This window comes from Sapajus apella, unplaced genomic scaffold, assembly GCF_009761245.1.
Source record: "Sapajus apella isolate SASKATOON/1434 unplaced genomic scaffold, GSC_monkey_1.0 scaffold48, whole genome shotgun sequence".
Taxonomy (NCBI): domain Eukaryota; kingdom Metazoa; phylum Chordata; class Mammalia; order Primates; family Cebidae; genus Sapajus; species Sapajus apella.
In genome coordinates, this window is record NW_022436988.1 from 4,538,527 (window position 1) to 4,551,166 (window position 12,640).

Genomic DNA, 12,640 nt, shown 5'->3' on the forward strand with positions numbered 1-12,640 from the left:
TGATGGTGGTGATGACAGTGGTAGTGATGGTGGTAATGCTGGTGGTAGTGGTGATAATGGTGATGTGGTGATGTTGGTGGTGGTTATGATAGTGGTGGTGATGTGATGGTGATGGTGGTGATAATGATGGTGGTGATGATGTTGGTATTGATGGTGGTAATGATAGTGTTGTGCTAATGGTGGTGATAGTGGTAGTGGTGGTGTTAGTGATAATGGTAGTGGTGATGGTGATGTAATGATGGTGATGTGATGGTGATAATGGTGATGGTGGTGATGGTGGTGGTGATGGTGATGTAATGATGGTGATGTAATGATGGTGATGTGATGGTGATAATGGTGATGGTGGTGGTGATGGTGGTGGTGGTGGTGGTGGTGGTGATGGTGATGATGGTGATGGTAGTGGTGATGGTAATATTTCCTCTCATTTACTGACTGCTTACTCTGAGTCAGGGATTGGATTTGGTACCTTACTTATATCCCCATTTTCTCCTCCTCCAACAGCACAAAAGTTTGGTGCTCATATCCCCACTTTACTAAGCAGGAGTTTGTAGCTAAGGGAGGTTAAGTTATGCCTACCTCCTCCCATATAAAGTATTAGCCCAGCCAGGCATGATGGCTCACACCTGTAATCCTAGCACTTTGGGAGGCCGAGGTGGGCAGATCACGAGGTCAGGAGTTCGAGACCAGCCTGGCCAATATGGTGAAATCCCGTCTTTAATAAAAATATAAAAATTAGCCAGGTACAATGGTGTGCACCTGTAGTTCCAGTTACTTGGGAGGCTGAGGCAGGAGAATCACTTGAACCTGGGAAGCGGAGGTTGCAGTGAGCCAAGATCATGCCACTGCAGTCCAGCCTGGACAACAGAGCAAGACTCCGTCTCAAAAAAACCAAAAAGTATCAGCTCAAATGTCACGTTCTCACAGAGGGCCCTCCTCATCCCTCACACTCAGTCTCACTGCTCTCGGTGTGTCATTCAGAGCACACATCACAGTGTAAAATGACCCTGTTTCTTTGTGTACCTGGCCACCTCCCCCCACTAGCATGTCAACTCCACAGCGTCAGGGTCTGTCGCATCCTCGCTGTGCCTGGGAAATTGCAGGCCCTCAATCAGCTCTTGTCCAGCTTGCCCAGGGTTGCTTGCTTAGTAAATGAACAAGCCAGGACCGGACCAAACAGACTTGCTGCGGCACCCAAGCCAGTGACATCAATCACTGTGGCATCAATCACTAGTTCCCTTTATGATTAGCTTCCCTTGTCCCTCCTCCACCATTCACTCTGCCAGAGGATGAGGCCGCAACCCTGTCCTGTGAGGAAAACTCCTCCACATTTTTTTTTTTTTTTGAGACAGAGTCTCGCTCTGTCGCCCAAGCTGGTGTAATCTGGTCTCACTGCCACCTCTGCCTCCTGGGTTCTAGCGATTCTCCTGCCTCAGCCTCCTGAGTAGCTGAGATTACAGCTGCGCAGCACCACGCCCGGCTAATTTTTGTATTTTAGTAGAGATGGGGTTTTACCATGTTAGGCAGGATGGTCTCGATCTCCTGACCTCATGATCTGCCCGCCTCGGCCTCCCAAAGTGCTGAGATTACAGATGCGAGCCACCGCACCCGGCCGAAAACTCCTCCACATCTCTCAGGACACAAACACGTGCTCTGGCATCTGGGATTTGTGGGACGTCTGTGATGAGTGGCTTCCCTGGCCCCAAGTGAATGCTGTGCCAACAGCTGAGCAGGTCCCCTCACCCCGGGGGAGGAGGCTGCTCCTTCGGTCCTCTGTGTCCGGCACTGGACTCGCCTTCATAATGGCCAATGGTGCTGACCATCCTATGTTTGGGGCAGGGACTCTTATTTTCCATGGCAGATGTTCTGAAAACCCCACTGGACCTCGTCCGCCTTTGGCTACATGAGGCTGAACGAGTGTATGGTGACAAAATGGTTGACGAAAAAGACCAGGAAACACTGCGCAGAGTCACCGTGGCCTCCACCAAGAAGTTCTTTGATGTAAGTCAGGCTACCCTGTCCCTCTCCCGCACCCAGCACGGCTCTAAAAGGGGGGAGCACCTGTGGCCAGTGAGCCCCGCAGCCCCCTCGGAAGGGCCCTTTGGTGGGGGTGGAAAGATCCATGTTAGGCTGCATGCAATCGTTCTAGCACGTGGCTGTGGGTCCAAGTGAGAAGGAATCGACCACTTAGTAGATGAGGGTGTGATACGTCCCTCCATCCACTCGGGGTGGAAAGAGGCCCTGCGTGGCTCAGTGTGCCTTGCTGGTGTGTCCTGTGTGTTCTTGGCGAAGTCATTTCTTTGGACTATGAATTCATTCCTGATACAGTGGGATCAGACCCTCCCACCCTGGGAAATTTGCCCAGCCGTTTGCTGGGCCCACGGCACCAGGTTCGGGCCCTTGAAGACTGGTTCTGGTACCCCGGGGTGACCTCCTAGGCCACCGTGGCAAAGTACTGAGCTGCTGTTAATTATCTGTGTGGTCATGGTGGCCAGAACCTAAAGTATCGTCTCTTGTTTTCCTAGGATCTTGGTGAAGAACTCTTATTTGCCAAGCCGAATATCTTCTGCCACTTTGCTCAAGGGGTTGGCGATCCCAAATACGTTCCTGTAACTGATGTGGCTCCTCTGAACAAGCTGCTGGTGGACGTCCTGGACAGCTACAATGAAGTTAATGCGGTCATGAATTTGGTGAGCAGCCTGGGCCTGATGGCAAGGGCATGGGACCTGGACGGGGTCACCCTCTCCGGCTGCATTATCGACATCCGAGTGGCATTCTGCGGGGCACACGGCATGCACCTCAGTGTGTGCAGGGTCCGTGCTGGTGACAGAGCTGACGCCAGGTGCTGTAAGATGCTGCGCTTTCTGCAGGTGCTGTTTGAGGACGCTGTGGCTCATGTCTGCAGGATTAATCGCATCCTGGAGTCTCCCCGGGGGAACGCCCTGCTGGTAGGGGTGGGCGGCAGCGGCAAACAGAGCCTCTCCCGCCTGGCAGCGTACATCAGCGGCCTCGACGTGTTCCAGATCACCCTGAAGAAGGGCTATGGGATCTCCGACCTCAAGGTGACAGCCGACTGTTCAATAGCTGCCTTTTGCAGTAGGATGGGGGAGTAAAGAAAAACTCCACCACTTTCTTTTCCAAAATGCAGCCAGCCAGCACAGGGAATCCGAGCATCACCAGTAGTCCCTATCTAAGGGATCTTCACCTTAGAAATCCGAGGCCAGAAAACCTTCCGGCCAGTGCGCGTGCCTGTGTGACTGAGGCGGAGAGTGTGTCTTTCAATGCCTCGATGGACACAGTCCAGAAAGTCAACACAGATCACAGAGGCAGAGATTGGATTCCTGCCCTGGTCACTGAGTGTTTCAAATTGTTCCCTGTTCTCTCTCTAGATGACAGAATTCAGAGCCGTGACTAGGTGTCTGACTGCATGCCTGAGCTTCTGAATGGTGCTTTTGAAATGAATTAAATAAACATTAGAGTAAACATAAGGTCTCTCACGTCCAAGACACGCTGCTGAGGGTTTTTATTGATTTCTTTTTCCTGAAAATCTGCTTTCCCAGGCAGCTGCGTACCATTAGTTCAGAATGAATCACTGTGCTTGAGATTAGACCTGAAATTGATCAGATGGTGCTACACAGCCATGCCTTCTCTGGGTCTGTGCCCGGGGCGTTGTTGTGGGGCGAGGATGCTGCCAGACCCAAGGGGGAGCCCTAAGGGGACCCTCCCACAGCACATGGCCCTGAGGCAGTCACTGGGCTGGTGGCTTTTAGCAGGCGGACCTGGAGCCAGTGATGCCGGGGGTGGTGGGGGACATCTGCAGGCAGAGACCCTGGGGGTGGAGGGGCAGGCCAGGCTGTGCCAGGGACAGCCACCCTCTGGGAGAGTCTCCAGTGTCTGGCTGTGTGTTCTCTGCCTTCCCAGTGGATTCTACTCTGTATCTAAAGAGACCAGCCTGCCCTTTTTTGAAGTCCTCAGATGGGCACTCCCGAATACGGCCCTGCCTTCTGGACCCATCAGCAGTAGTGGGCCATGGGTTCTCAGCACATCTGATGGAGTTAGTTCATACTGGTCTCCGCCGTCCCTCAAGTGTCGTTTGAACCTGGAGCCATGTAGGTTTACGGAGCTTTCTCTGCCGCAGCCTCTAGTCTGTTAACTAAATCGTGTTGGTTTACATTCCTGTCGGCATCGTTTCCTTGCCCTGCCTCCCTGCGGGGATTTTCCTTCTGACCCCTCCTGTTGGGGCTGATCGTGGGTGCTGAACTATTTTATTCGTCCACATCAGCCTCCGCTCTACGATCTGGTCTGTGGAATTTCACTGCCCCTGCACTCATCGTGAATCAGCGTTGCAGTCGTCTTTCACTGTCAGTCATTTGTTAAGCGGCTTCTGTGGATTCAGAGCCAAGGGCAGAGATAAACGGGGCTCAAAGTCCCTGCGTCGTATTGGGGGAGCCAGACTCCTGAGCCATTCCATGTGATTCTGATTCTAATAGTGCTGTCCTAGTAACAGGCTCAGCCCATGAGGGTAACGTATATGTTTGTGATGATGTAAAATTATAAAGTAGGTACTGAAAGCTGTGGCACCTGCTAGAGGCTAAGGGTGCACAGGAGAGGGGTGGGGAACGGGCCCTGGAGGACAGTGTGCCATGTGAAAAGCCCTGGGCTTGGTCCCAAGAAAACAAGACACCATCCAGATATGCAAGCGGGGGGACAAAGGGGCAGGACCTAGCAGCGTTCAGGACGCGGGAAGGATAGTTTGAAAGCGCAGAAACTGCAGAAGGGTGACCTGGGTGGAGCTGGGGCACAAGGCCTGTGACCCCACAAAGCCTGAAAGCAGGCAGGTGCGAAAAGAAGGGGTAATGGGGGGAGGGGGAAGCAGGGCCAGCGCAGGGCGTGTGTGACCTCAGGGGCTCGGCTGGGGTCCAGGATCTAAAACCTTCAGATGCAACACCAGCTCCCCTCCCCACACCCCACACACAGCCCCCGCGGCCAGGCGGCGGGGAGCTTTTATTTCGGTGAAACCTTCTCCCCAGCCTGAGTCAGCAGCTGGAGCTGGGCTGCCTAGGCCTTCCAAAGTGCCGGGATTACAGGTGTGCACCACCGTGCCCGCCAGCCATGCTTTAAAACAAAAAAACTCTTCTTCATTCATTCTTCCAAAATTCCTGTGAAATCATTTTGCGGCTCTGTCTTTAAGCCCCACTGGGGCTGGGCGGAGCTCTTCCGTGTATATGGATGACTCTGAAGGCGGTTCCCGGTTGAGTCTCCCAGGTCAAGCCTGCCGTGTATTTATTCAGGGCCTCTTTTAGGGTCTCCATTTAAGATTTTTTTCGTTCCTTTTGCAGGTGTGGTAAAATGTACATAGTATAAAATTGACCGTTTTCACTATTATTTATTATTTATTTATTTTGAGATGCAGTCTCACTCTGTCACCTAGAGTGGGGTGCAAAGCCGAGATCTCGGCCCACTGCAACCTCTGCCTCAGGGTTCAAGCAACTTTCATGCCTCATCCTCCCAAGTAGCTGGGATTACAGGTGCCCGCCACCACGACTGGCTAATTTTTTTATTTTTAGTAGAGACAGGGTTTCACCATATTGGCCAGGCTGCTCTCAAACTCCCGACCTTAGGTGATCTGCCTGCTTCGGCCTCTCAAAGTGCTGGGATTATAGATATAAGCCACCACACCCAGCCTGTTCTTTTATTTAAAAAAAAATTTTTTCCAGGACAAATAGAAGAGTAAGATTTTTCAGCCGGGCATGGTGGCTCATGTCTGTAATCCCAGCACTTTGGGAGGCTGAGGCGGGCAGATCACCTGAGGTTGGGAGTTTGAGACCAGCCTGGCCAACAGGGTGAAACCCGGTCTCTACCAAAAATACAAAAATTAGCTGAGTGTGGTGGCAGGCGCCTGTAATCCCAGCTACTTGGGAGGCCGAGGCAGGAGAACTGCTGGAAGCTGGGAGGTGGAGGTTGCAGTAAGCTGGGACCGAGACACTGCACTCCAGCCTGGGTGACAGAGCGAGACTCTGTCTCCAAAAAAAAAGTAAGACATTTTCACCACCTTTCACATCTCATCCAGTGGCGTGAAGCAGATTCACGTTGTTGTGTGACTGTCACCACTGTCCCTCTCGAGAACCCTTTCATCTTCCCAAACAGGAGCTCTGTCTCCATGAAGCAAAAACTCCCCTTTCCCCAGCCCAGCCCCTGGCAACCTCCATTCTTCTTTCTGTCTCTGACTTTGGCTGCTCTTGGGACCTCATGTAAGTGGAATCACACAGTATTTGTCCTTCCGTGTCCGGCTTCTTTACCCAGCGCCACATCCTGAAGGTCTGTCCGTGCTTTAGCATATGTCAGAAGTTCCTCTCTTCTTAAGACCAAACCTGATTCCGTTGCACAGATGGACGGTGCTTTGTGTACCTGTTCATGTGTGGATGGACACTTGGGTGTCCTGATGGCTGCTGTGAACCTGGCTGTGCTCCGTTCAAGGTTTTGGGTCTTCTGCTACAGACCTTGGACGCTTCCTTTTTTCTTTTCCTTAGAGACAGGGTCTTGCTGTGTTGCTCAGGCTGGTCTCGAACTCTTGGCCTCAATGGATCCCCCCACTTCAGCTTCCCCAAGCCCTAGGATTATAAGCGTGAGCCACCATGCCTGGCCTACGTTTTTTGGAAAGTTGGTCCTGTGGCAGAGTGCACCAGTGATCCCAATTACTTGGGAGGCTGAGGCAGGAGAATCGCTTGAACCCCAGGAGGCGGAGGTTACAGTGAGCCGAGATCTCGCCGTTGCACACCAGCCTGGATGACAGAGCAAGACTCTGTATCACAAAAAAAGAAAAAGAAAAAGGAAGTTGACTCCATGGCCCCAGGTTCTGGGTGGTTGTGGACGATGTCTCTAATTGAGCATCTTTTTACCAAGGCCCCTAAGCGTGTCCTCATTCCGTCCAGGTCGACCTCGCTGCTCAGTACATAAAGGCTGCCGTGAAGAATGTCCCCTCAGTGTTCCTGATGACAGACTCCCAGGTGGCTGAGGAGCAGTTTCTGGTGCTGATCAATGACCTGTTGGCCTCGGGAGAGATCCCCGGGCTGTTCACGGAGGATGAGGTGGAGAACATCATCTCCTCCATGCGACCCCAAGTCAAGTCCCTCGGCATCACCGACACCCGGGAAGCGTGTTGGAAATTCTTCATCGAGAAAGTGCGCAGACAGCTCAAGGTGGGACGCCCGTCTTCGGCTGGGCCCCAGGAGCCCAGCTTGGCCCCTGTTGCCTACGGGGCTTGGGTTTTTGCTCTGCATAGAGTGGGGAGACTAATCCTTCATGGGGTGTGAAATCCTGTTAGGAGAATGTTAGGGGTGCACTGTCTGAAGAGCTGGAACCTGGAGGTTTTTTTACGTGAGTCGTTAGAGGTGCCTTGGGGCCAAAAGAAGTGTTTACAGTCATCCTTTGGTATCTGAGGGGGATGGATTCCAGGACCCCCATGGAAACCAGAATCCACGGAGGGATGGGTGTTCAAGGCCCTGATATAAAACAGTGTTGTATTTTGAACATGCGCCCGCTACTTTAAATCATCTCTAGATTACTTATAATGCCTAATATAATGTAAAATGCTATGTAAATACATGTTATATTTTAATTTGTATTATTTTATTATTTTTTTAAATTATTTTCAGTCCATGGTTGGTTAAATCCACATCTGTGGACAGAGAGCCGACCCTGTGACCCCTCCCCCCACATAGCTAATTTAAGTAGATAAATGCACCTTGACTTTTTTTTGAGGGGGTGGGACAGAATTTTGCTCTTGTCATCCAGGCTGGAGTATAGTGGTGCAATCACGGCTCACTGCAACCTCTGCGTCCTCGGTTCAAATGATTCTCCTGCCTCAGCCTCCTGAGTAGCTGGGATTATAGGCTTGTGCCACCATGCCCGGCTAATTTTTGTATTTTTAGTAGAGACAGGTTTCACCATGTTGGCCAGGCTAGTCTTGAACTCCTGACCTCAGGCGATCCGCCCGCCTCGGCCTCCCAAAGTGCTGGGATTACAGGTGTGAGCCGCCGCGCCTGGCCACACCTTGACTTTCCGTGTCACCTCTAGGGTGGGTAGGCTAAAGTCCCCTAGCAGGACAGACAGCCCCTGGATCTGTCGGCCCTGTCTTCTCCAGAGTTCAGTGGTGCTGCCTTTTGGGGGCGACCAACCCCATAGCTCTCCTGGGCACGTGCCGGCCATTATTTTCCCTACGTGACTCAAATAGAGCAGGGGCCCTCCCGCCCCTCTCCGGGCTGCCTAGCCCAATGAATGAGTGTTATCTGTGGAGGCAAAGGCGTCCCCTGATGGGTGCTGCTCGCTCCTAGGTCCTCTCTGGCCCTGCCAGTGCCGGCTCTGTCCCAGCACCCTCATGTCGTCATGCAGTGAGGGCTGCAAAGTCAGCCAAGCGTGAGCCACCCCGCAAATAGCAATGTCCATGCAGTATCTATACCACGAAAGAGGGGACCAGAGGGCAAGCGCAGCTGGGAGGCTGAGGCCCATGGCAAGGGAGGTTCTCATCTAGCCAGAGAGCCCCCCAGGCCTGTCTCCACAGCATCTTCTCCAGCTGGGGTCCCAGGGACTCCCTGCCCTTTCTGGGAATTAGCCGCTGTCCTCCAGGGCCTAGCAGGGACCCCTCCTGCTGAACTGGAGGGCTTGGAGCACGGCCGTTCTCAGGCCTCATCTGTCCAATGTGGAGGCCCACTCCCCACTCCTTCCTTTGCCCGGCCTTTTTTAGAGAGGCAGGCGCCCCTTTGGGAGGCATGGGGATTGCTAGTGAGAGCAGGAGTCAGATGGGCAGTTATTCACTGCAGTGCAGCAGCCGCCCTTCAAACCCAGAACGGGGACTGCCGCGCCCCGGGCAGCCGAGCCCGGCGAGATCTTTGCTTTCTGGAAGAGCTTTCTGCGGAGTGATGGATTCGGCCCCGGCACTGCAGCCCCCGTGAGCGGCGCGCCTGTGTCTCCCACACCCAGGTGATCCTGTGTTTCTCCCCTGTGGGCTCCGTGCTGCGGGTGCGGGCTAGGAAATTCCCGGCTGTGGTCAACTGCACGGCCATCAACTGGTTCCACGAGTGGCCGGAAGATGCCCTGGTGTCCGTCAGCGCACGCTTCCTGGAGGAGACCGAGGGAATTCCAGTAAGTCACTGGGGCCACCTCTGCCGCAGCACAGAGCCGAGAGGACAGAGACGGGCAAGGGCTGGCTCCCTGGGAGAGAAGGAGCTGGGACTAGGGTGAGCTGAGTGAGGCGCCCGCCTGGGGCTCAACATTTAAGAGGCTGCCAGAAACCTCAGGCATTCAGATAAGTGAGGTTTTAACGCATTCATTTTGAAGATGGAAATGAATGCTAAAAAATGCGTGATGAATGAACCATCAGAATTGTGAACCGAGGTGGGCTGCTGGATTTCCTGTTCCGTTGTCCTGCAATCCTGAGCCATGGAGGCGTGGTTTCCAAACAGGACCTGCGTGGCCAAGGGCCCAGGGCCAGTTCAGGAGGGCTGAGGACACACAGCCTGCGGACAGGTTGGGCCTCTCGGGCTTTCTACCTTGTCTCAAGTGCTGGCTGGAGAGCCTGTGTTTGCTGGGATAAGCAAACACAAGGGCGCACACCATTGCCTCGTGCACCTCGGGCAAAATATAGGTCCCACATTCTCTCGAAGTCTCTTTTTATTGAAAGATGGTGCCCAAGGCCAGGGGTGGTGGCTCATGCCTATAATCCCAGCACTTTGGGAGACTGAGGTGGGCAGATCACTTGAGGTCAGGAGTTTGAGACCAGCCTGGCCAACATGGTGAAACCCCCTCTGTATTAAAAATATAAAAATTAGCTGGATGTGGTGGTGCATGCCTGTAATCCCAGCTACTTGGGAGGCTGAGGCAGGAGAATTGCTTGAACCTGGGAGGCAGAGGTTGCAGTGAGCTGAGATTGCACCACTGCACTCCAGCCTGGGTGACAGAGCAAGACTCCATCTCAGAAAAACAAAAAACAATGAAATATGGTGCCCATGCTCACTGTTTAAGCTAAATGCTTGCCTAGAAATCACCTGTAAACCCTGGCTCACTTTCGACCAACTCAGTAGGAGGGATGAGGAGCCCTTGGAATCAGCCACTCTTTATTACCATCTCTTACTTATTTTGAATGCATATGAAGTGATGAAATAGGCTAGAATAAACCTGAAACTAGCTTCTCTTTTTCCTGGTTTTTAAAGATGGGAAGAAGAATGAATGCTGTTAGAGCATTCATTTATGAGATTGGTCACTCCCAGTAACTCTGCAGTTCAGAAGTGTCCTTTGGAGCATAGATTTGGGTTTCTAGTTCCCACGACACAGGCTTCCTAGAAACAAGCATTGCCCCCACCCTGCCACCAGCTCCACATACATGCTAAACCATGTGTGTTGGATGAATTCATTACTTTTCAAAATATCCTGAATTAAAATGAATATCGCTGAGACAGTTTCTGGGCGAAGCTCCCAGTGTCTGCCTTCAGGTAGGTGGGCAGGCCCAGAGGGCGGGGAGAAAGAGGTTCTAAATCCCAGGACCCAGCCTTGGGAGTGAACAATTAATATTTGCAGAATTACCTGGGATATGAAAACATAGTCTCAGCCTTGTACTTTTTCAGGTATGCAGGTATGTGAATGTGTTTGCATGTGTAGATGCAAGTATGTGAGTGTGTGTGCATGTATAGACGCAGGCATGTGAATGAGTGTGCACGTGTACATATGCAGGTATGTGAATGAGTGTGCACGTGTATATGCAGGTATGTGCATATGCACATGTATAGATGCGGATATGTGGATATGTGAATGTGTGTGCATGTGTGTAGACACGGGTACATGAGTGCGCGGGCACGTGTATACGGGTACATGAGTGCGTGTGTATATATGCATGTGCATGTGTGCATGCACGCGTGTGTGCATCAGAGATAATGGTAACAAGCTCTGCTGTGTCCCAGGCACTGAGCTAAACCCTTCCATGGTGAAATGCCCACAAGAGCCCCAGGATCTGTTACTCTCATGAGCCCCTTTGGACACTGGAAGCCACTGAGGTTGAGAGAGGCCTCAGGGCACCTTGCCCAGGGCCCCAGTGAGTCTGGGAAGCCCCACTTTGCTGATCTGCTGCAGGACGGGGTCCCAGGGATAACCAGCTGTCTCGTCTTTGTAGCGGGAAGTCAAGGCTTCCATCAGCTTTTTCATGTCCTATGTGCACACCACCGTCAATGACATGTCCAGGGTGTACCTGGCTACCGAGAGGCGCTACAACTACACCACGCCCAAAACCTTTCTGGAGCAGATCAAGCTGTACCAGAACCTGCTGGCCAAGAAGAGAATGGAGCTGACTGCCAAAGTCGAGAGGCTGGAGAACGGCCTGATGAAGCTGCAGAGCACGGCTTCCCAGGTAGGTGGGGGGTGCCGGCTGCCAGCCCCCAGGAGCCGCTACTGTCAGGCTTCTGTGGGCTGGTCACACCGGGGCTCAGCACTGCCTGAAGTAAGATGAGCATGCTTCCTGCCTTCGGGAAGCTTTCAGTTAGCGTACCTGTCATAGCAAAGACTCTGAGTGCTTTCACAGTGCTGCTTGTGCGGAGGTGCTTGACACAGGGGATGGCTCCTGTTCCGTGTCCAGTGAGATTTGATCGCGAAGCCCAATGCAGTCAGTGGAAATGCATTTGTTCATTCGTAAATGCCGTTCGTACTGTGGCGCCTGCCTCAAAAAGCTTCCTGGATCCTCTCTTCTAAGCCGTTTTGATTTTTATGGGTTCTGCCTACTTCAAACACCCTTGGTCATGCAGTCCTGGCTCCTTTGTCTTTATTGCCCACCGTCGACACCTGTGGGGGGGGCCTGAAAAGAGCCACCACCTCCCTGCTGGAGTGTTGAACAAACTGAGGCCTCCCACTTGCTTCCGAGGGAGCTTTTGGACCCCTGCCCCCCCAAACTCTCACTGTCACTCTCCCACCAGCCTGGAGGGGCCCTGGCCAGCCCTGACTTCTCAGCACTGCAACTCAGTTGGCATTTGAGACAGAGCCTCGCTGTGTCATCCAGGCTGGAATGCAGTGGTGCGATCATGGCTCACTGCAGCCTCAACTTCCTGGGCTCAAGCGATCCTCCCACCTCAGCCTCCCGGGTAGCTGGGACCACAGGTGCAGGCCACCACACCTGGCTAATTTTTTATTATTATTTTTATATAGACAGGGTCTCGCTATGTTGCCCAGGCTGCAGTTGACGTTTTTCTATTCAGTCACCTTGCCAGTTCCCTTGAGCACCAGGAATGTCTCATACTTGTAACCCCGTGTACACAGTCAGTGCTCAAACAATACTTACTTTTAAGATACTGACAAGACCCTCCAAAACGAGCCACTGGGAATCGCCGGACACTGCCCTGCCATCTGCCCCTCCTGGGCAGGGCGGTGTGCATTGGCTGCGGCCCACGCTTGCCGTTTTTTGCTTTCTCCCGCTCCAGGTGGATGACTTGAAAGCCAAGCTGGCGATTCAGGAGGCTGAGCTCAACCAGAAGAATGAGAGTGCAGATAAATTGATCCAGGTGGTCGGCATTGAGACCGAGAAGGTCAGCAAAGAGAAGGCCATTGCTGACGAGGAAGAAGTCAAGGTCGAGGTCATCAATAAGGTAGGCAGAGGCAGCCCAGTGTG

General features: G+C 52.8%; 1 protein-coding gene across 1 annotated transcript in view; it reads left to right on the top strand.

The window, feature by feature from the left end:
- DNAH17 (dynein axonemal heavy chain 17) overlaps nt 1-12,640 on the top strand; it is a 154,071-nt gene that overhangs the window by 100,088 nt on the left and 41,343 nt on the right. The window contains exons 51-57 of the mRNA XM_032241495.1: nt 1,837-1,998; nt 2,523-2,687; nt 2,868-3,059; nt 6,930-7,196; nt 8,977-9,138; nt 11,159-11,392; nt 12,453-12,617. Coding sequence (XP_032097386.1) covers nt 1,837-1,998; nt 2,523-2,687; nt 2,868-3,059; nt 6,930-7,196; nt 8,977-9,138; nt 11,159-11,392; nt 12,453-12,617 — 1,347 coding nt within the window. The remainder of the gene's footprint in view (nt 1-1,836; nt 1,999-2,522; nt 2,688-2,867; nt 3,060-6,929; nt 7,197-8,976; nt 9,139-11,158; nt 11,393-12,452; nt 12,618-12,640) is intronic.